Source organism: Pristis pectinata, chromosome 9 (assembly GCF_009764475.1).
Source record: "Pristis pectinata isolate sPriPec2 chromosome 9, sPriPec2.1.pri, whole genome shotgun sequence".
In the NCBI taxonomy this organism is placed as follows: Eukaryota; Metazoa; Chordata; class Chondrichthyes; order Rhinopristiformes; family Pristidae; genus Pristis; species Pristis pectinata.
The window spans coordinates 78,814,708-78,837,658 of record NC_067413.1 but is presented as its reverse complement, the minus strand read 5'-3'; the positions used below and the strand labels follow the sequence as shown (position 1 = coordinate 78,837,658).

The 22,951-nt window shown below is 37.8% G+C and overlaps 1 protein-coding gene across 1 annotated transcript in view; it reads left to right on the top strand.

Moving 5' to 3' along the window:
* The window catches only part of mybl1 (v-myb avian myeloblastosis viral oncogene homolog-like 1), a 54,534-nt gene extending 32,070 nt beyond the window's left edge, over window positions 1-22,464 (top strand). Inside the window, exons 9-16 of the mRNA XM_052022608.1 lie at window positions 2,095-2,337; window positions 4,473-4,847; window positions 7,007-7,149; window positions 9,022-9,136; window positions 10,740-10,856; window positions 11,000-11,107; window positions 13,117-13,266; window positions 21,038-22,464. Coding sequence (XP_051878568.1) covers window positions 2,095-2,337; window positions 4,473-4,847; window positions 7,007-7,149; window positions 9,022-9,136; window positions 10,740-10,856; window positions 11,000-11,107; window positions 13,117-13,266; window positions 21,038-21,163 — 1,377 coding nt within the window. The 3' untranslated portion in view covers window positions 21,164-22,464. The remainder of the gene's footprint in view (window positions 1-2,094; window positions 2,338-4,472; window positions 4,848-7,006; window positions 7,150-9,021; window positions 9,137-10,739; window positions 10,857-10,999; window positions 11,108-13,116; window positions 13,267-21,037) is intronic.
* Window positions 22,465-22,951: the final 487 nt, after the last annotated feature.

Here is a 22,951-nt window from a genome sequence, read left to right as displayed (position 1 = left end):
ATACTGTGTCAGGAATCCGTCCTGGACACACGTAACAAACTCCACCTCGTCTAAACCTTTGACACTAAGCAGGTGCCAATCAATATTTGGGAAGTTGAAGTCTCCCACAATAATAACCCTGGTATTTTTGCATCTTTCCAAAATCTGCCTCCCAATCTGCTCCTCAGTATCCCTGCTGCTACCGGGGGGGCCTACAGAATACTCCCAGTAGAGTAACTGCTCCTTTCTTGATCCTAACTTCCCCTGACAAGGGGGAAAAAAGGGCAAGGTGAGGCTGCATTTGGAGTTCAGTTTTGGGCCACATGGCCTAATTCTTCTCCTGGAGTAAGTTAAGTGATGCGTGGTTCAGGCATTCATAGGAGTAAGAAGAAATATAAAGAAATTCTTTTATTAATTGTACCCCCTAGTAAAGCTATGGAAATTGCTAGGAATGCTGGTGGTGCTTAAAAATTTATTTTGTTGTACAGCTCAACTTTGTCAAACACTTACGGTAATTATTGATCCCATATAGTTGGTAACTGCGTCTGGAGATGTGTTGTGACACAAATTAGTTAAGATTTAATATTGCTTTTTCAGAACTGAAATGCTTAGAGTATCGCACAAAATAGTTTTCAGAAAATCAGATTGGAGAAAATAAAACTTTCCGATCAGTATATTTGAAGATTAAAATTGTAGTATTAAAGTACATGGACAAATGAATTAGGAATAGGTGCAGGCTACTCAGCCTCTTTGAGCCTGCGATGCCATTTAATGAGGTCATGGTTGATCTTATTGTAACCTTTCTACCCACGGTAACCTTTCACCTTGTTTTCAATTATATATCTATCTCTGCTTAAAAATATTCAATGACTCTGCTTCCACAGGCCTTTGTGGAAGACGGTTTCAAAGACTGTGAATCCTCTCAGAGATTTCTCCTCATTTCAGTCTTAAATGGACAACCTCTTGTTTTAAACAGTGATCTCTAGTTATAGATTTTCCTCTCTATATTCACCCTGTCGAGGCCCCTCAGGATCTTTTCTGTTTCATTGAAGTCCTTTTATTCTTCTGAACTCCAGTGGATTCAACCTTTCCTCATGTCAACCCACCTCTGAACTGCTTTCAATGCATTAAGGTGACCAATACTGTACACAGTACTGCACATGTGGTCTCACCAATTCTCTATATAACAAGTATAACCTCCTTCCATCTTTTGTTTTTCATTCCCTTTACGATAAACAATAATGTTTATGTTAGTTTCCCTAATTACTTGCTGTGTCAGCATACTCCTGTTTTGCAAATCATGCAACAGGGCACTCTGATCCCTCTGCATCTTGGTGCTCTGCAGTCTCTCACCATTTAGCTAATCTTTGTTATTTTCCTGCCAAATTGATAATTTCACATTTTCCCCAATTATACTCCCTTTTGTCATTTCTTTGCCCACTCACTTAATTTTATCTCTTTCTAGCTTTGTCCTCTTCACAACTTACTTTTCAACCTGCTACTTCCATCACTAAATTTCCTACCTATCTTTGTATGCTATTAACTTAAATCATAAGTTCCTGTACATATTGCAGAATAACCATAACAGTAATGTTCAAAAATATAAAAGTCTCAACTTTTTCAGTAGTAGAACTTTAGTTAAGAAATGTTGAGTAGTTAAATTTTTTTATTACTTTACTGAGTTAAACAGGCATTGCTGTTTAATAAGAAAAGTTTGGGGACTATGTCAAAATTTACAGTCTGAAAAGGAAATTCTTTATTTTAAAAACAATATATTGTTCAAAAGCTAAAACATTTGATTTTTTCATCTGTAGCATTCAAGCCAAATTTGTAGGAATTTTATTTGCAGTTTTAGTGAGCATTAGAACCAAAGATTTCTAGGCTTTAAATTGTATTAGATTTATTGTTGTGTACTTTTGTTTTCTCTCAGCTATGGACTTCGATGGCTGGTCTTTCAATTCTTTTGTAGTAGAAAAGTTGTCTTTTGATGGGAAAATGGTTAAATAGTTTGATTGTAATGGGTTGAATCATGGCTTCAGCAAAGACAAGAAAAAATTCTAAACATTATTACAGTTATTTATTTTGAATTAAGTTTTTTTTGTTCACTGTTTTTAGTCTCAAGACACTGCTGACTTCATCTGGTCAAGAAGTCTTTTTGGTGATGAAAGTTTATCCAGTACCTTGAGTAGCTTGGAAGATAAGGCAAGTGAAATTTGTACAAAGGAGTCTCTTCAGGGAGCAAGCACACCAGTACACCAGGCTTCTCTCAACCGTTTCCTTTCACAGGAGGAGAGTTCAGTCCTTGGCACATTGCAGTCAATTCCTGATTTTAGTAAGACATTTGAACTCATTGAAACTGTAAGTTTCTCATTTGCTATCATTAAACGTAGTAATATAAAACCTAGTTGGTTAACATGTAATTGATTATAGCACTCAGCAATAGTATGCATATTTAATGTCTTAATATACTTTTTTATTGTATTGTGTTTTTTAAAAAAATTACCATTTGCATTATTTGTACTTCAGTTAAAAAAAACAATTGTCTTGATAAATTTCATTTAAAATTTCCGTGGGTTGTGCTTTTTGAGGTGATTTTTGTTGCTTTTATTAATTTTGATTTTTGTTTGGAAACCTAATTTCCATAATGTGCCTCACAACACCAGAGATCTGGGTTCAATCCTGACACGTGCTGCCTGTGTGGAGTTCGTACATTCTCCCTGTGACCATGTGGGTTTCCTATGGGTGCTTTGATTTCCTTCCACATCCCAAAGACATGGGTTGCTAGTTTAATTGCCCCTAGTGTGTAGATGAGTGTTAAGAATCTGGGGGAGTTGATGAGAATGTGAGGAAAATAAAAAATGGAAGGTTCATGTAGGATTCATGTAAATGAGTGGCTGACGGTCAGTGTGGACTCTGGGCAGAATGGCCTGTTTATGTGCTGTATCTCTCTGTGACTCTATGTAGCAGTGATTGGGTTAAATTAAAAACAGTGCCGATTGAAGGCTCAATATTAACATTTCGGATGCATCATATGAATGTGTTGTCCAAGAGTTGAGAACAGATCTGGAAAATCTTGGAGATCTGACTAAATTGTAACTCCTACCCACTGCTGTATGTTTTCCCAATAGGAGTGAAGTTTTGAAGGCTGCCAGGCATTCTCTTTTGCTATTTGCCATGTCCAAACTCCTGCAAAGAGAGTGGATATGTTTAAATATAAGCTGGGCAAGGGCTTTCTTTATTCACCATTTACTAACAGCTATGCGTGATAACTAGAAGGAACAGCAAGTGTAGCCAAAGAGGTATAGTTAAGGCAGTAGCAGCTTCTTTTGACTGAAGAAAGAGTAGATGATGTCTTCAATTGTGACCTATCAGGAATTGTGGAAACTGGGGAAGGGAAGGTTTGCTTGCACAACAGCAAAGGCAAAGGCCTTTGGGGATGTGCAGAAAAAATGAAATGCAAGTAACTTTCACCTTTGTTTTCTTATTGAGATCACTACATTTTTCTCTGCAAAGTGCCATTGACATATACATTGTGCCACCTTTCACCATTACCTGTTCAGACCCACTAACCACATATGGAGAAGAAGAACTTCCTCCTCACTCTAAATTGCTCTACCAGAATCTTTGCTATCATTGTGTGATTCCAGGGACCTTCCTGCATCTCCACTCTGGTTCCCTGATTTGGATACGACAGAATATCCATCCTCGATACTGCTGCAAAATCTTAAGAATCTGCACCAATCCCTGATTTCCTACTACTTAATTCAAGTTGCTCATAAAAAGTGATTTTTTTTTTGTTGCTTCTGCCAGCTTGCTAACAGACTCCAGCTAAATTCAAATATTGTTTGAGTAGGAACTCGGAAAAATGAAATTGCTACTTCCCTTTTCTATTTGTCCAGTTTCTGGGCAACCATTCTTTTGCTGCATGTCTTTGCTGCCAGCTTTATACTGGAAGAATAAAATTGACTCCCATTTGAAAAAAAATTGAGAGATGCCAAAATGCAGAGTGAGCAAATGTGAATGATTGTGAGGGAAGCAATTTTATATTTTTTTATAAAGTGAATTGAGCATTCAGAATTATTTTAAGTGCAGGTATATTATTCATGTAAGAACTAGTGCTTGCATTTCCTTTGTGTTATTTGTGTGAATTGAAACTTCATAGCTTTGAATTTGGGCATTCTGATTTTATTTTATCAGCTATAGTCCTGACTCTTCAATATGTGGAACTAAACCATTGTAACCATAACAATAGAATATGATGACATCTAACTATTTGTATTCAAACTGCAACAACTTTTCTTTTCTCTTCATTTCTCATCAACTAATTTAAAGACTGAAGTAGGTTTTGAGAATGCAGGATTTCAAGATTCTTTTAATTTAACATAGGTTTTTTGATGACTGCAATATTAGCTGTAAATTTAACTTAAAACTGTACCCTTTGCTTTAGATTTTGTAGTTTGAGTTTAATTGGGGTTTTTTCTTTTGTTTTCTAGGATTCTGTAGTGTGGAATGAACTAACTAACTTCGAACTCTCTGAAGTTAATGAAAAAACACCTGCTAAACAGACTCCAGCTAAATTTGAACGTTTGCAACATAAAGGTGGAATAGGTTATCGCTTTGATGGCCATGCCATTTCAGATCTGAGCAGAAGTACCTGCAGTAATAGTAGTGGGCAGGGTGAGCTCATTCCTATAACATCCCCTGTTGTTGCTAAATTCAGCACACCACCAACCATTTTAAGGAGGAAAAGAAGATTGCGTCTTGGTCCATCTCCATCCAGTGACTGCAACAGTCTTTCCTTCATGGATAACAGCACTACAAGTCCAAAAAGTACTCCAGTTAAAGTACTGCCATTTTCACCATCTCAGGTAGAACTCTCAGAACCATTTAAATATCACTGTTTTTATATGCATTCAGTCCTCATCATCCACTGATTTGCTATCTGTGAATCTTCATTGGAGAGATTGGCCCTGCACCCACTAAAATTTTTTCAGGCATGTATACGATAAAGCTTTGATAATCTGGAATCAGCTGGACTTGTTCAAAGTTCTGAAAATCTGCCAATGTGGCAGTTATTCCTAACAATATCCCAAAACACTTTTAATTCAGTTCCTTTTAGATATTACATAGTAGTGTAATATATTTTACAATGAACCAGGGAATGTTGGAAATAGGGGCCAGATGTGCTTTAAAATGAGCATGGGAAGCTTCACCCGGTGAGCCAGATGCTGAACCGTCAGGATTTTTGAGCAATGGGATAGCAGATTATCTGAGTTTTACTGTTTATGCATTATATGATGAGTGACCTATCATTGGTTACAAATATGGTGATAAATTTCCAGAGCACATGTCAAGTGGCTCCCTAATATGCACTGTACTGAAGGAAAGCAGATTGTGTTTATACAGCTGCACCTTGTGATTTCAAAACCTATCACAGCTTGTAAGTTTCAGTATCTTCAATGAAAGTTGTTTGTTAGTTTGTATCTTTTTAGGTATTTGAATGTTTTAATGTGTTTATTAATGTGTTAATGCTTTTAGAATGTGGGGCATATTTATGTTTATTCGGGGAATATATTGGGTACAAAGCAGAGGGACTTTGTTGTTGTTCGCAGAAGTCCATGCCTCCATCTCCTTGTGGATAACGAGGACCTGTGTAGCACTTTCGTAGTTTAAGAAAAATGTGAAAGGTTAACTAGATCTACTTTAAAACTGCTAAGGATTGTACAAGACTATTTCTGAGATTATAAAACTATTAGCCAGATACATACTTGCCACGTGTACTTGCGAGTAGACTAATAATATTTAGCTGCATTTAAAATGAACTGGGGGTAAGGGTTGTAAGGCCAGGAGCTCAAGAATGAGAAAGGTCTGACTTATAAAGATTAAATGAGCATAACAACCCAAGAAATAGCAGCAGTAGTAGGCCATACTTTGCCTTTTAATAAGGTCACTGCTAATCTAGTCATTGGTTTCAATCAAATTTTCCTGCCTAATCCCCATAACTACTGATTCCTTTATAATTTAAAATTAGCTGATGTCTTTTACAGCCTTGAATATATGTAATGACAGTATCCACAGCTTTCTGGTGTAGAGAATTCCAGATTCATAACCCCTTGAGAGGTGGAACACCTTGTCCTGCCTTAGATGTTCTTTATTTCTCCAACAGGTGAAGCATCCTCACAGCATCTAACCTATCAAGCCCCCTCAGAATTTTGTGTTTTTTTTAATCAAGATGTATAGAAGGCCATTCAGCCCATCAAACCAATTCCTCCACATCTCCCGTCAACCTATTTCAGTTACAAACCTATTAACAATCCCTTAATTCTCCTACTACCCACTAGGAGCAATTTACGATAACCAGTAAACTCACTGGCACAACTTTGCAATGTGGGAGGAAGCTGGAGTACCTGGGCTAACCTATGCACTCACGGGGAGAATATGCAAACTACATAAAGGCAGCACTGAAGGTTGGGACTAAACCCAGGTCACTGAGCTCTGATGTAGCAGCATGACTTGCTGTGCTGCTCTGTCATTCTCATCCTTATAAATTCTTAGGGATCATGAGCCCAGTCTACTCAGTCTTTCTTCCTTCGAGAACATCTTCATCCAAGGAGTCTGATTATACCCTTTGATACTACAAGAAGGAGATAGGCTAGCTGACCTTTCTGAAAGAATTTTATTACCACCAAAAACTAAAGTCCATGAAAATTTCAAACTGCATGTCTCCGAACATGTAGGGATGTAAATAGATTGGTGTTTTGTAGATGGACTTTGCAACAGGAGCTGTTGTGGTAAAATACTTAATTTAGATGACTAATCTTTTATCTTTTGCAGATGTTGGCTGACTTATTGTGTATTTCTAGCATTATATCTTATTCACAGCAGTTTCATTTTTCTTTTTACCAGTTATTTTGTCATTGCCTTGTTAAAGTATTTTATAATATAAACATAATCATTTGTAAATTCTGAAAAATCACCAAACTTAAGTATTACATATTTGCATTTTATTCCTTCCCCTGCAATCCAGTTTTTTAATATCTGCTCTGGCAATGATCACCTGAACATTGATAATGCTGCACTTACTTCGACTCCAGTCTGTGGGCAGAAAGTTCTAGTTACAACTCCATTGCGGAAAGACCAAACGCCTAGAGTTCAAAAAGAAAATGTGGGGTGAGTAGTTTTTTTTTTGCATCTTTGCTTCTTTTGCCTCTTTACAGAAGGAATTATTTCTGAAAGATTTAGTCCAGAAATCCTCATTAGCTATATCACTTACTAACAACATAATACTTGGAAAACGTGAGCAATGCTTGAGGAATCTTGTTATAATGTGTTTCGGTAAAAGCATTGAAAATAATCATATTTGGTTGCTACAATAGGTTACTGAATCATTTTGTTTTTTATGTTTTTAATCTGTTGGCAAGTGGATCCAAATTCAAATCACCACAAATGTAATGGTAAAAATTCTCCATTTTCTGTTCCAAGCACCTCACATCCCACCCCTGGCTGTGAAGTGAGAAAGACTAGGGTTCCCTTCTGAATTGTTTTGATATGAGATCATGAGCAGGCTTAAGTACATCCTTAAAACTGACTGCCTCGCATCTCCCTGTGCTCCATCAGTAAATAAATTGTCAGTTTGTTTAAGGTTATTCACAGACTCACTCTGTCATATTTAAATAGGTTGGTATGGTGCCCCTTCTTCCATGTCCACTTTTGATAGTCAACATCACTGCATCAGTAACAATAAAGAATGCTGCATCATCCTTTAGGCGAATAATTCATTGAGAAGGCCTTTTAGTGTGATATTATTGAATAGTGCATGATGATCTTTAGTTCTTTTGCAGATGTTGGGAATTTCACTGCAACCATGATTCCATTCTACAAAAAGTAGTGTTTTGCCAGGTGCCATCCAATATGTTGACATTGATTCAATAGGGATTACAGAGCAAGGCATCTCCATAGGAAAGAACACAAGAAAGAGATAACCAGCTGCCATAGAGGATAGTACAGCCAATAACCCATAAAGGATTGCTTGTGGTCACCCTGTCCTCCTTTACTTCCTCAGAAAACTTAAATCAGTTTTGTGAGATGGATACAAAGAGCTCTGTCAAGGCCCCAGTAATCTCTTGCCTACCTCAGAATCCTGGGATAGATTGAGAATATTCTGACAGATATTTTTAAATCTTTGCTGATCAGAGTGGGGTGCCAGATGATTGGAGGACAGCAAATAAAGAAGGGCAACAGGGTTCCAGGTAATCACAGGTCAGTGAATCTAACATCAGTGTTAGGGAGGTTACGGGGGAAAAATTGATGGATGGGTTTAGTATGTACTTGGAAAGTTAAGGATTAACCAAAGATTATCATCGTAGCTTTCTGAGGTGTCAATTCTTTCTGACTGATATGACTTGACCTTTGCAGGGAGGTAACAAAATGTATTAATGAGGGTAATGCAGTTGATGTAATCTACACGGACTTCAGTAAGGTCTTTGACAGAGTCCTACATGAGAAATTAGTCCGGAAGGTTAGAACTCATTGAATCCAAGGCGAGTTGGCAAATTGGTTTCAAAATTGGCCGGTAATAGGAGGCAGAGGGTGGTGATAGAACATTGTTTCTGGGGAAATCAGCTGATATCTGAATCAATACATTTATGCCATTTTGATCTTGACTAATCTTACTAGGCTAGGCTGAATTAACACATTCATTATTATCAAATATTTTCTCGTCTTTGTAGTTCCCAAACCTGCCAACAAATGAGGTTCAGGCTGGTATCAAGAGCTTCACTGAGACTACATTCATCTACAAGTTTCAATCTCTGACTAAGCTGAATATTTGCCTTTGAGTAGTTGGTTACATGGAAATATATCTGAGTGCAGCTCGTTCTCATTTCATTGGCTCAAAAAATAATTTCCCTTTTATCCCTCTGTTTTTATATGTCCGCAGTTTGTGTCTCTTTTTTTCATTAGAAATTGTTCTTTTTGACCATAATTTGGTTTTTCATTTCTTCTGCTGTATTTTATTTCATAAATAACATCTATATCTTGTAGTTTCAGGACCCCCACAATAAGACGAACAGTTTTAGACAGCACTCCAAGGACACCTACCCCTTTCAAGAATGCACTTGCTGCCCAAGAAAAGAAATATGGGCCTCTTAGAATGGTTGTAAGTACAGTATTGTAGATCAATGCTTCATGATTTAGTTCTGTCCAGCATATATCCGCTTATCTTAAGGTCCTTTGCGTAATTCTTGTATTGTTCTGTCCTGCTATGTATCACTTTTTGATGCCCCCTTTAAAGGGTAGGTTTTGATGTTCACTGGAATGTACAGTGATACTGTCCATCAATGGGGAAAAAGCATTAACAATATCAACCAAGCAATTCTGCTGAGATGTGGCAGCAAAAACGCTTAAAATTACCTGCCAGATTTGCCTTGTGTGGAAAAATTAAATATGAAAAGGCAATTTGCAGCAAATAAGCTTTTAGTCCTTTGCTTTCTGATTTACTTATTCTTTCAGACAATTATCAATTATTGCAGCTGATGTTTTAGTTTCTTCTTTTAAGTTAATCTTAATGACAATTTGATGATCTCAAGTGTTTTACATATTTTGTCTTTTGTGATGTGCTTTTGCAGCTCTTACTGATGAAAATAGTTAAAATTTGAGAGACTCCCAATTCTACAAATCAAAAGCAAAATACTGAGATGTTGGAAATCTGAAATAAAAATGAGTGCTGCAGTTTTGAAGAGAGAAAACAATTTAACATGACCAGTCAATGATCTTTCATCGGGAACGGGAAATTTAGAGATAAATCAAGTTTTAAGATGCAGAGAAGGTTGGGGTGGAAGGAGGAGACAAAGAAAGGTCTCTGATAGGGTAGAAGGCTGGAAAGATTCAATGACAAAAGGGGTGGTAGTAGAAGTTAAGAATATTGGAGATGTGAAATGAGACAGCACTATGGTGCACTTATCGAGCTGCTGCCTCACGTCCAGCGACCCAGGTTCAGTCCTGATCTCCAGTGCTGTCTGTGTAGAATTTTCACATTCTCACTGTGACTGCCTGGATTTCCTTTTGGGTGCTCTGTTTTCCTCCCATCCCAAAAACTTAATTGGCCATAGTAAAAAAAAAATTGCCCCTAGGGCTTAGATGAGTGGTAGTCCCGAGGGAGGGCTGAATTGATGGGAAGGTGGGGAGAATAAACTTGAGTGCAGACTCAGTGGGCCAAAGCACCTATTTACATGCTGTATCTCTCAATGATGAGGAAAAGCTAGAATTACTGATTATCTAAAATTGGTCAAGATAGAGTTGAACCCAGAACACCAATTATGTGCCTTGTCAGTAGAGAAGATGCTATTCCTCCAATTTACTTTGAGGTTTGTTGGATATGTAGTTCAGTGTCAAAGTTTGATGGTGAATTAAAACGACAGATGGCTAGAAGCTTGATGGTGGGGAGGGTTGTTTCTGGACTGAACCAAAGCATCTTAAAGTCGAGTCGAGTTTATTGTCAAATAAAACTTAAAGCTTTTATCACTAGTTTTTCCCAGTTTTGAAAAATAATTACAGACCTGAAACAACTGTTGCTGTCTCCATGAGTGGTGCCTGACCTGGGTATTTTTGCACCATGTCTAATTTGTAAAGGAACCATTGAATTTGAACATATAAAGAACATTTTTAAAATATGATTAAATATTAATACTAAAATATGACCAGTTTAAACTGTACATGTGTTAAAGTTTAAAAATAAGTAATTACTCCTTTTGACTACCTAGCCTCAATCACTTGCACATTTAGAAGAGGATATTCGAGAGGTCTTGAAGAAGGAGACTGGGGCTGACATATTACTTGGAGAAGGAATGGATCCAATTTTCAAAATCTGCGAGCAAGAGGTGATATTATAGTTGCTCACATTTTCTTCTGCTGGATGATTTGTGAGCAAAAGAATTTTGACCCTGATTTCTGATTTTCATCTTTACTCCTGTTCTTTCTTTATTTTGCTCCCCTCCACTTTGGCCCCCAACCAAAATTACAGCGCACAGCTCCTCTCAAGAAAGTACGAAAATCTCTTGTTTTAGATACTTGGAACAAGGATGACTTTGGTACTCAAAAAATCACACAGACCTCTGTTTCAGATATGCAGGTGAGTGTGTTATTTCTAGAAACTTTGCAATTTTAGAAAAATTAATTATATATCAGTGTGACCTAGTATTAGTAGTTATTTCATTTTACTAGAAAGTCTAACTTGTAATTCAGTGTCAATATTTGACCAGGTGGTTCTTGACTCTAGTTTCAAGTAGGCTTTTGAAATAGGTTTTTTAAATCTGTTTTCTGTTTAGTTCTGTTGACATCAACCTTCATGCTGTGTGCTATAATGGGGAAATATCTATGAAACAATGAGATTGCTTATTAACAATTTTCCTGATTAATTTTATCATTGGGATATGTATGTTGCATTTAAAATGTTTCTAATCACCTGTTTCCTAGTCTTTCTCTCAAATGTCCATCTGTCTGCACTTTCTTGGATGTTTGTTGTTTCTATTCTTGAGCTGAGCTGCCAATAGATAAATCTCCTGCATGGATGATGGTTTCAGCAGTAGACGAGCTGATATAGGGGTGGAAGTGGGTAGTGTAAAAGAATTGGAAATAGTGTTAATTATGGATGGTGTGGAGTCGGATTTGCAGATGATCATATGAATTAAGAGTAGCCTACACAGCCCCTTGAGGCTGTTCTGTCTTTTACTAAAATGGTGACTGATCCAATGGTAGCCTCATCTTCTTCTGCCCATCTCTAAACTTTTATTCACTTGCTTATTAAGAAGCTGTCTTAAAAATATTCAAAGACTTCCACCACTCTTAGAGTTCAGAAACTCACAGGTTTCAGAGGGGATAAAAACAATTCACCTCATCTGTCTTAAATAGACAAGCCCCTTATTTTTAAACCCCAGTGACCTGTCATCCTGGATTCTTCCACAAGGTGATACATCCATTCTCATCCATCCTGTCAAGACCCCTCAAGTACACATTTCGATGAAGTTCCCTCTCTCAATCTTCTAAACAAACATAGCCTGTCCAACCTTTCCTCATAAAATAATCCTCCCATTCCACATATTAATCTGGTTAGCCTTCTCTGACTTGTTTCCAATGTATTAACATCCTTAAAGAGACCAATACTATACATAGTACTCCAGATGACATCTTACTAATGCTTTATATAACTGAAACTCAGCCTCCCTTCTTTATATGCAATTCCCCCAGCAAGAAACAATAATATTCCTTCAGCCTTCCTAATTACTTGCTGTGCCTACATAGTAATCTTTTGTGTATCATGCACTAGGACAGCCATGTTAGTTCTCTGTCGTCTCTCACCTTTTTGATAACATGCCTTTTGTATTTCCTGCCAGAATGAATAATTTCACATTTGCCAGATCTTTCCCCATCACCTAACCAATCTATTTCTTCATTGCTTCCTTATGTCTACTTCACAACCTACTTTCTACCTTTCTTTATCCCTTTAGCAAACTTAGTAACCATACCTTTGTTGCCTGCATCCATTATTATATAAATTGTAAAAAGTTGAGGCTTCAGCATTGATTGCTGTAGTATACCACCTTTCCTAACATTAATGGTCAAATTTGTTTATGATACGGAAGCAATAAAAACAGCAATATGGTGATGTTTTGTATAAATTGAGAAGACTTGTAGTTTTTATACTATAGATACAGTTTTTAATCTTTGGGATCCATCTACAGGGCACTTGTGCAGTCTAGCTTTTGCGGGTAGCAGGAGAAAAAGGTGATGTCCCTTTTCTAGATTCTGAATAATGACTCCTTCTGGAAAATGTCTGTGGTATTTTTCTGTTGACTGTTTGCTAATAGCCTTTTAGCGGCAGTGGAAACTTATCCCTAGCAAGAATCAGCCTCTTCAGGAGGCAAAAATGTTTAGTTTGGTCAAAATTACATTCTTAAGAACTTTGAATTTTTTAAGATACTTGCTTTCCACAAGGAAGGAAAAATGACAAGTGAGTGGGCTAAGATTAGACTTGTCTACTGGTAGCCTTAAGTAATTGGGTAAAAGTTAGGACCTTGCATCCCCTTTTTCCTTGGGAAGTAATGTAGGAATTGGGGAAAATAAATTGCCTCTCCTTTACAGTCTGAAAACCTGTTGAACACTTCATTACTAAGAACACTTTTACCAGAAAAATCAGACCTCACCACAAGTACTTGGAGCAGGAATGTTATCTTATCTGAAATAAAGCAGCAAAATACTTCAAAAACTGTGCGATTTGAGATCCCTTTGCAGGTAAGCTTGTGGCACTGTTTTTATTTATGTGGTGTGTATACATAATATAAAAATTACTACTTCATTTAACATATTTCACAAAGCAATCAAAACCCAACTTGGAGAATCTTTTGCTTTAGAAAATTTTAATTTTAGACAAGAGACTTGCTCTCCTTTATTCATGTCATTCCCTTGAAAATTTGGTTCATGATTTGCACCTAATTGTCTTACCGTTTCACCTTGTATGAAAGGGCAAGACAATTAGAAATAATTCTTTTGGTAACAAACCCTTCTAGAAAATCTACAGTGGAACTTGTACTACTTGCATATCTTGCATATCTTCACGTTGGGCTGTTTCAAGCAACTTGCATGGACATGACTGTTAAGGAGAACCGGGTGGTATTGGCTTTGCTTTCGGAACATCAGTCATGATGTGAAAGATTCTGGTTTCTTGGAAGTAACATTTGGGAACTTGTGCAATGTCCAGTTAAACGTGAAAATAAAAAAAAATTGGAAGTCTGGGACAAAACATTAATGTTCTGCTAAGGTTCCCAGACCTGAAATGTTAATTGTTTCTCTTTCCACAGATGCTGCCTGATCTGAGTTTTTCAGCATTTTGTGTTGACTCCAAAAGCCTTTTCTTAAAGAATCCTAAAAAAGTGTGTTCCTACGTCTAAACATTGGTGTTATGTTAAGTCAGGTGCTTATTGGGCTTTGTGGATTGGTTATGTTTATACCAGTATCATATTGGAAGATGTCATATCCATTGTCGTTTGTCTTCCAAATAGCAAACACTTGCATTTATAAAGGACACACACAAGACTATAGATACTGGAATCTGGAGCAACCTGCCTGTCTTCTTACACCTCTCCTCAGTCCACCAATCACCTTGGACTCTTTTCTCACCACTCCCCTTCTCTTTATACAGGCCATCTTGCTTCTCCGCTCTGTCTTGATGCAGGTCTTCAACCAGAAATGTTGACAATTCCTTTCCTCCCACAGATGCTGCTCGACCCGCTGAGTTCCTCTAACAGATTGTTGCACTTGCATTTATATGCTAACTCGCAACAAATCCAAAGACTCTTCACAGAGGTGTATCAGAAAATGTGGTTATTAAACCAATAAAGAGATATCTGTGCTGTCCATATATAAGGGATCAGTGGAAGTTATGTACAAATAAAGTTGAAAGTCATCAATGGAATTAAGCTGGTGCAATCAAGGTTGAGCTGAACAATAAAAGAGAATATAGAAGCAGAAATACTGTGGGTGATTATGCTAAAGATTCCAGAGAAGTTAAAGTGGAACACTAAACCAAGCTCTTAAAGGATGCAATTTCTAACTGAATTTTTCCCATCAGATTGCTACAACAAACTTCGCTACAACAAAAGGGTTCTGATCAAATGGGAAATTCCATGATGGAGGGGCACAAATTTAGGAGAGAGTTTTATGTTAATAAATTGGGAGAGGGAAAGGAAATTTCAAATTGGGGCTGAGTTTGCATTAGCAGATTTGGCATATTAGACAAGAAGCACTAATATTGAAACACAAGGACCAATAGCAGAAAGGTTATGGGAATGTGAAGAGTAAACCTGGAAGTACAACACAAATGAGAATAGCTATAGAGAAGATAGGAATGCCCACGATCAAGAGCAAAAGGTGAACCAGTCTTCAATGTGTAATAACGTTCTGGAGGTGGAGCAGATCAAATAGTAGCATGGGAAGCAGCCGAGCAGCTATAAAGTAGAGATCATTTAGTATAGGAAATAGAGCAGGATGGGAATCAGCAGGAACAGATCAGAGTCAGCTAAGCCCACAGAAGCAGCCTGATGCTGAAGTATAGGCAGTACAGCAGAGAACTAGTCCTTGCAAAGAAGTGCAGTAATATTGGAAGTCATAGTAAGACCTAGAAACCAGCAGAAATATGGATCAACCCAAAATAAATAAGATTTCTTCCTTGGACCCAGTACACACTGGCTACAGAGTTTGGAAGCATTCTGGAGTTTGACTGGTTTTAGGCTGATGACAGCTACAACAAATGTTGATCATAAAATTTTATAAAATGACAACCAGGTTTCAGACAAAGGTTTCAAATGAGGTTTCTAGCACAAATATTGAGAAGAACCTTGCCAATGGTTTTCCTTTGTCCTCTGTGTTGTTTTAGAATTGATAGGAGTGTTTGATGGATACTCCTATTGTTTTAGAATTTTGGGGAAAATGTAACTCTTCCAATGCACTAATAGTTGGTTGTGAATTCTTGATCTCATTTGATTTTTTTTTCAGGAAAGTTGCATCAGTAGTAACACTGACAAAAGCTAAGGGGGTAGGACAAGCAAAGGGTGAGGAATGGTGCCAAGGTTGGGTTCATCGGATAAAGTCAAATGGAAGCTGTTCATCTTCTTTCAGGCAAATTTTACAGCCTAAAAGTTATCTCTATGAGCTATTTGATGCTGTCCACTAATAGCATAGGAATAATAATAATCATCATATAAGTTATCCCCATTCAAAAAAGCAGTGTTTTTTTCCTATAGGTGACTGAATGGAGGGGATCATGAAGATGAGAGATCCATCTTCGATTGAGCGGGGCTATTCCATATGTCCAGAATCAGATTTAATATCACTGACTTGTATGACATGAAATTTGTTGTTTTGCAGCAGCAGTACAGTGCAAAGACATAAAATTACTATAAATTACAAAAATAAAGGAATAACAAGGTGGTGTTCATGGACTTTTCAGAAATCTGATGGCGGAGGGGAAGAAGGTGTTCCTGAATCATTGAGTGTGGGTCTCCAGGCTCCTGTACCTCCTTCCTAATGGTAGTAACAAGAAGGGGACATATCCTGGATGGTGAGGGTCCTTAGTGATGGATGCTGTCTTCTTGAGGCACCATCTCTTCAAGATGTCCTCGATAGTGGAGAGAGTTGCACCCATGATTGATCTGGCTGAGTCTACAACCCTCTTCAGCCTCTTGCGATCCTGTGCATTGGAGGCTCCATACCAGGCAGTGATGCAACCAGTCAGAATGCTCTCCACTGTGCATTTATAGAAACTTGTCTTCAAACTCCTAACGATGTAGAACCGCTGGCATGCTGCCTCCATGATTGCATTAATGTGTTAGGCCCAGGATAGATCCTCTGAGACGTTGACGCCCAGGAACTTGAAGCTGCTCACCCTTTCCACCGCTGACCCCTCAATGAGGACTGGTGTGTGTTCTTCTGACTTCTTCCTGAAGTCCACAATTAATTCCTTGGTCTTGCTGACGTAGAGTGTTATTGCAACACCACTCAACCAGCCAATCTGTCTCACTCCTGTACACCATCTCATCGCCATCTGAGATTCTACTAACAACATTGGTGTCATCAGCAAATTTATAGATAGTATTCGAGCTGTGCTTCGCCACAAAGTCATGAGTGTAATGAGAGTAGAGCAGTGGGCTAAGTACATATCCTTGAGGTACGCCTGTGTTGATCCTCAGTGAGGAGGAGATGTTATTACCGATACGCACTGACTGTAGTCTCATGTTTGAAGTAATTTTCAGATGATTCATCTTGGGAAGTTATTTGAAGTGATACTTCTTTGGGCCAGAGTGGTGTTTATTGTGTGTTTGATACTCAGCCAAGCCATCTAGTTAGCAGACCTTCCCATTTCTTAAAAATCTTGGCTAGGTTTGTAGAATAATCTTGAGCTTATTGTCAGGTGTATCCAATGATGCCTTCAGCAATAATTGCATATTTACTTTGGGCAAGGAAAAGTAAACAAAATGAGTTTCTAGTGTTTAAATTTATAAAGGAAATCAAGCAAGAAATTAATCTTTAGCTGGCTTTCTGTCTGATTATTGATCACTGTTAATGTTCACCTCCATGTATTGCCTCAATTACATTCAATGAAAATGAAAGACTAATTCCACCATCCCCATAATTTGTAATTTGCTTGAATAAAGATTTTGGAAAGAAAAGAATGCATTATTTGGAGGATAATCAGGTATAATTATCTTGCAAATCCTGTATTCGTGGGACCTGTATCTTTCAGCATTAGCAAGGTGAGTAATTTTGCCTTGTCAATAATGTGACCCATTTTGCTAAATTATAATGGAGAAATAGTGTCACATTTATACTGTTGTGTATTAATGTACTAAACCAGTTCATCAAGAAGCAAGACTCTAAGTTCTGGAGTGCCTGAGTAATATAATGAGTCACTTTTTTGTTTAAATGGTCAAGATCTTGATGTGAGAATGCAAATTGTTAGTTTAATCTTCAAAGTCAAATGTTGTTGTTATACTTTGACTTGTGCTCTAAATTTCAGAGCGATTTTGAAATTTGACTATAGGAAGTCACTACACTTTGTTTTATTAGTCTCCCAGAAATGTCAGGCACATTGCAGTTTCACTGTGTGACTGCAATAATGGGGTTACTCCAACTAATGTAGATAAAACAAAATCAGTACCCAAAGGGGTTACTGAATTTGCATAGGACAACGACAGTTATATGTCAAGTGTTGCCATTTTTAAAAAACATTTAATGTTGCTGCAGCTTCTATCGAATAGTTGCCTTGTAGTAAACTTGATAATTTTCCACTAGATCGAAGTGTAAATCATACCAAGGCTTAATAATCATATGGGACTAAATGAACTTCAGATGGCCATAAACTCTGTGTACCCTAAAAAAAAATCTAAGGTACTTCAAATATGGGAAAAATGAATGAGAAAATAAAACGGGATCTTTAACAGTGGAAGCAGGAAGTTTGTGTTGTTGATGATGGTGATTAATTAGTAGCATTAAGTGCAGGCCAGGGTCTGAGCCACAATGCCTTGCAATAGTTTATCGATGCAAAGAGGGCATTGGAAATGTGAAGTCAAGAGGTGGCCCGACCAGCAGTCACATTGTGGAAATAGGAAGCTGAGGTGAAAGATAGAACAAGACATTTGAAGTTCTGATTTATGATGAATAGGTCGTTTAATGTAATCATATTCATCTTGAACAAATCTCTGAAGAGCTAGATGGACATCTGATGAAGTTCACAGAATTATAAAAATGTATAGCTCAGAAGAGGGGCATTCAGCCCATATGTTTATGCTGGCCAAAAGGATGTCTTTTATCTTTGGTATCCTTCTAATCAGTCTCCCTCTGCAACTGGATCCTCGACTTTCTTATTGGGAGATCACAGTCAGTGCGGATCGGTAGTAACATCTCCTCCTCACTGACTATCGACATAGGCACACCTCAAGGCTGTGTGCTTAGCCCACTGCTCTACTCTCTCTACACCCATGACTGTGTGGCTAGGCACAGCTCAAATGCCATCTATAAATTCGCCTATGACACCACTGTTGTTGGCAGAATCTCAGATGGAGATGAAGAGGCGTACAGGAATGAGATAGATTGGCTTTTTGAGTGGTGTCGCAACAACAACCTCACAATCAATGTCAGCAAGACCAAGGAATTGATTGTGGACTTCAGGAAGGGGAAGTCAGGAGAACATACACTCTTCTTCATTGAAGGGTCAGCAGTGGAAAGGGTGAGCAGTTTCATCCTGGGCATCAACATCTCAGAGGACCTATCTTGGGCCCAACATATTGATGCAATCATGAAGAAGGCATGCCAGCAGCTCTATTTCATTAGGAGTTTGAGGAGATTGGATATGTCACCAAAGATTCTTGCAAATTTCTACAAATGTATGGTGGAGAGCATTCTGACTGGTTGCATCACCGCCTGGTATGGAGGCTCCAATGTGTAGGATCGCAAGAGGCTGCAGAGGGTTGTAGATTCAGCCAGCTCCATCATGGGCACAACCCTCCCCGCCATCGAGGACATCTTCAAGAGGCAGTGCCTCAAGAAGGCGGCATCCATCATAGAGGACCATCACCACCCAGGACATGCCTTCCTCACATTGCTACCTTCGGGGTGAAGGTACAGGAGCCTGAAGACCCACACTCAACGTTTCAGGAACAGCTTCTTCCCCTCTGCCATCAGATTTCTGAACAGTCCATGAACACTAGAGAAACAAAGGACTGCAGATGCTGGAGTCTAGATGAAAAATACTATGATGCTGGAGGAACTCAGCAGGCCAGGCAGCATCAGGACTGAAGAGGGGAAAAGGGGAATCCCAATATATAGGAGGGAAAAGCAAAGCAGTGATAGGTGGACAAAAGAGGGGAGGTGGGGTGGACACAAGGTGGTGATAGGTAGATGCAAGGCACAAGGTGGTGATAGGTTTTTTATTTCCTTTCTCTCCTTACCTTTGACCCATCCTCTGGTGGATCTACTCTCCTGTCCTCCCCCGCACCTGTCTGTCACTATCTCTTGCCTATCAGCAAGGAATTTGACATGATACCTTCACTGTTTTCCTCCCTTATCACTTGAACTCACAACATTCCATCCTTGGTGATTTTGGCCGCCATATCGATTCATTATACTCTTGAATCCATTGCCAACCTAATTAATATATTCTTTCTCATTTTCTTACAACATAGGCCATTTGGGCCATCAAGTCCATGTTGACTCTTAGCGTAATCCCATCAGTCCCGTTCCCCTCACTTATATGCTGTAGCCTTCTCTGTCGTATACCCAGCAACACCATCCTGATTCTCCTACCACCCATCTACAATGGGGGCAATTTACAGTAGTCAATTTACCAACCAGCACATTTTTGAGACGTGGAAGGAAATCTGAGCACCTGAGGGCAATCTACATGGTCATGGAGAACATGCAAACTCCACATGGGCAGCATCGGAGATCAGGTTGCTGGAATTGTGAAGCAGCAGCACTTAAAGCCACTGTGCTGCCCTTCCTTACAAATGTCATCCAAACTTCTCAACCCATATACACAGTCTTCCCCTTGACTTTGAATGGCACAACCTCATTATTCCCAACCAAAGTTCCCTGTCCTCTCCCTAGAACTTGAGCATATTATAACCTCCCAAATTTGTACCAGCTTTCCCAGAGCTCCTTGTTTTAATCCCTCCAGTTATGGAAAGGTTACAGTCTGGAAGGAGGTCATTCAATCATTGAGACTTCGCTGGCTTTATGCAAGAGCAATTTAGCTTGCCCCAATCCTCCATCCTCTCCCTGTAGCTGTGCAATTATTTTCCTGCTAGTTACGTATTCAGTTGCTTTTTGGATACTGTGAGTCTGCTTTCACTACTCCACTGACAGTATGTTCTGGATTCTAACCACTTGCTGTGTTTTTTTTTCCTTGTGTCATTTTTGCCAGTCTCCTGCATCTTTGTTTTCTGGTTCTTGATCTTTCCACCAATGACAACAGTTTCTCTCTATTTCATCTACCTAAATGCTTATTGATTTTAAATTAAGGGATTAAAGCTTTGGGTGTTGTTTTTTGCAATCCAGGAAGAAGTATTTTAACTGAAAGAAAAACGAGGTACGTGACACTGGTTAAGGCAGTTCTGGCAATGAACTAAACCGATTACATGCTTGAATTTGAGGTTATCTGACTTGAAGAATTACACCATAGATAATAAACATAACTACTAAACTTTATAGAAATTTTGTGTTGGTTCTAGTCATGAGGAAATCTGACTTTACAAGTCAGACAATCTAACTGTACTTTTATTTTCTTTGCTAAATAACATTAAATATATCCTGAACAATTACTTACAAATATGGCATGTATGATACAAGAATTTGTCCTGGTGCAACTTTTGAGTATCTATCAAAATCTTAGATTTCTATAAGAACGACTGACTGTCAGAAAGCTCTGGATTGCTTTTCATGTTCCTGTAAGTCACGTGTGTTACTTTATGGAAATTTTCTATGACTGTTTTCTATTTTGTATGATACGTAGATGACCAGTGAATGGGAAGCAGTTGCTTGTGGAAAGACGGAGGATCAGCTAATAATGACTGAACAAGCTCGAAGGTATCTTAATGCCTATAATGGCAGCAACACTAGCAGGGCTCTGATCCTGTAACTGGCCATGAATATACACTAGGAGCTGATGAATATACACTAAAACTGCGAGCTGATAATTTCTGTCATAAACTTAGCTCCTAACCTACCTAGATGTGATTTTTTTTCTGGAGGGTTGAATCTCTTTAATATTCTGACATGTAATAGACAAATCTAACCAAAACTAAAAGCTGCTTTTGCTAAGTGTAATATGTGCTAATAAGATGGCCTTTATTTAAAATATAAGAAACACATGGATGGAGAGGTGGAAACAAGTACTGTCTGAGTTGCACTCTTTTGTCTTTGATATGCTGTAAAAAGAACAGACTAAATGCTATCGATGGATATAATGCCATATAATGGGTAATTGTCACATAGTTATATTTTTACAACTGATCCAAATTGTTAACCAAACACTGACAAATTAGGATTGGTTGCTTGGAATCAAGCATGAAAATTTAAAGCAGCTAATACCAGATATTTGGCAATTGACAAAACCAAGATAATTTCCTGTTGTATGGTATGCTTTATTGTGAACATATGTCAATATGATCAAATAAGTGTGTGAAGCATAAAACCAAGTGTTTTTATAATGTAAGTAGACAGGATGAAGATTTTTTTTATTTCACAATGTTGAAATACCAGTATTTAACACAAATCTCTGAAATGTGAGATGGTGTTTTGAATGTATTGTAGAAGCAGGGAAAAGTTGTAAATTGAGAGGAAAGGGTACATTTTCTTTAAATTATTTTCAGCTCTAATGCTTAATAGTATTTATGTGTGAGGATCGAGAACCTAATTCCTGTTAATTCCTGTTGATCAGAAATGATTATAGTTGGTCACACATTACAAAATATGCACATCTGTTTTAACAGATGAATTTTCTACATATTCGGAAACATTATCAGAAAACTTTAACTTGTAACCATTAAAGTCTACTAGTAATTGGGAGCAGGAGTGTGTGTTCACTTTCAATCATTTCCATATTCCCTGATTTATGAGCAGAAGGGAGAAACATTTCCTGATCTCCTTTCGCATAGAATAACACTCCTGCTTTGAACTGCTCTTTGTGCTGCTACTTTCCTTATCACCATACCTTCTAACAGAAAAGTAGATAAAGAAACTGAGAACTGCACACACACTTGTAGCCTAAGCTGTCTACAGTAACCTAAGCTATCTGTAAATACAGATGAATTAATCCAATTCCTCTTCCAAATCTAGTTACAATCACAAATCTATAATACTTTGCACTTAAATGTTTAACCAATAATGGATATGCATGTGTTTGCCTTAAGTTGTAAATTGATTAAACAATATGTTAGTTCTCTGGTCTTCATTTTAAGCAAGATATTGCATGCAAATCCATTATTAGTCAGTTGCACCTTAAGATAACAGATCACAATTATCAATTTTTCATAAATATATTTCCAAATGTATTCTGTAAATATGTTCTATTTAACATAGTAAGCATTAACATCACACTTACAATCTATTTCTGTGAAAAATGTTAGTTTTGGAAGTGGGTAAAAATCAAGGAGATGTCTGTCATTTGTATTTTAATGACATTGCATCTGACTGGTATCATTTTCATGGCATTATGATATCACTCTGGTTACGTTATAAGTAGTGTGAAGAGGGAACTTTAGCAGCAACTTTGCAGCAGTAGTAAAATTACGTATATTGTGCTACAACTTCAGCTGACTGTGATTAATGAACTTTCTATTTTCAATTTAATTTAATTCTGGTTATTTTCTGCAAACTTGGCTATACAAATCTATTTAGTATCTGGGATTAATTTCTCAGTAAATCT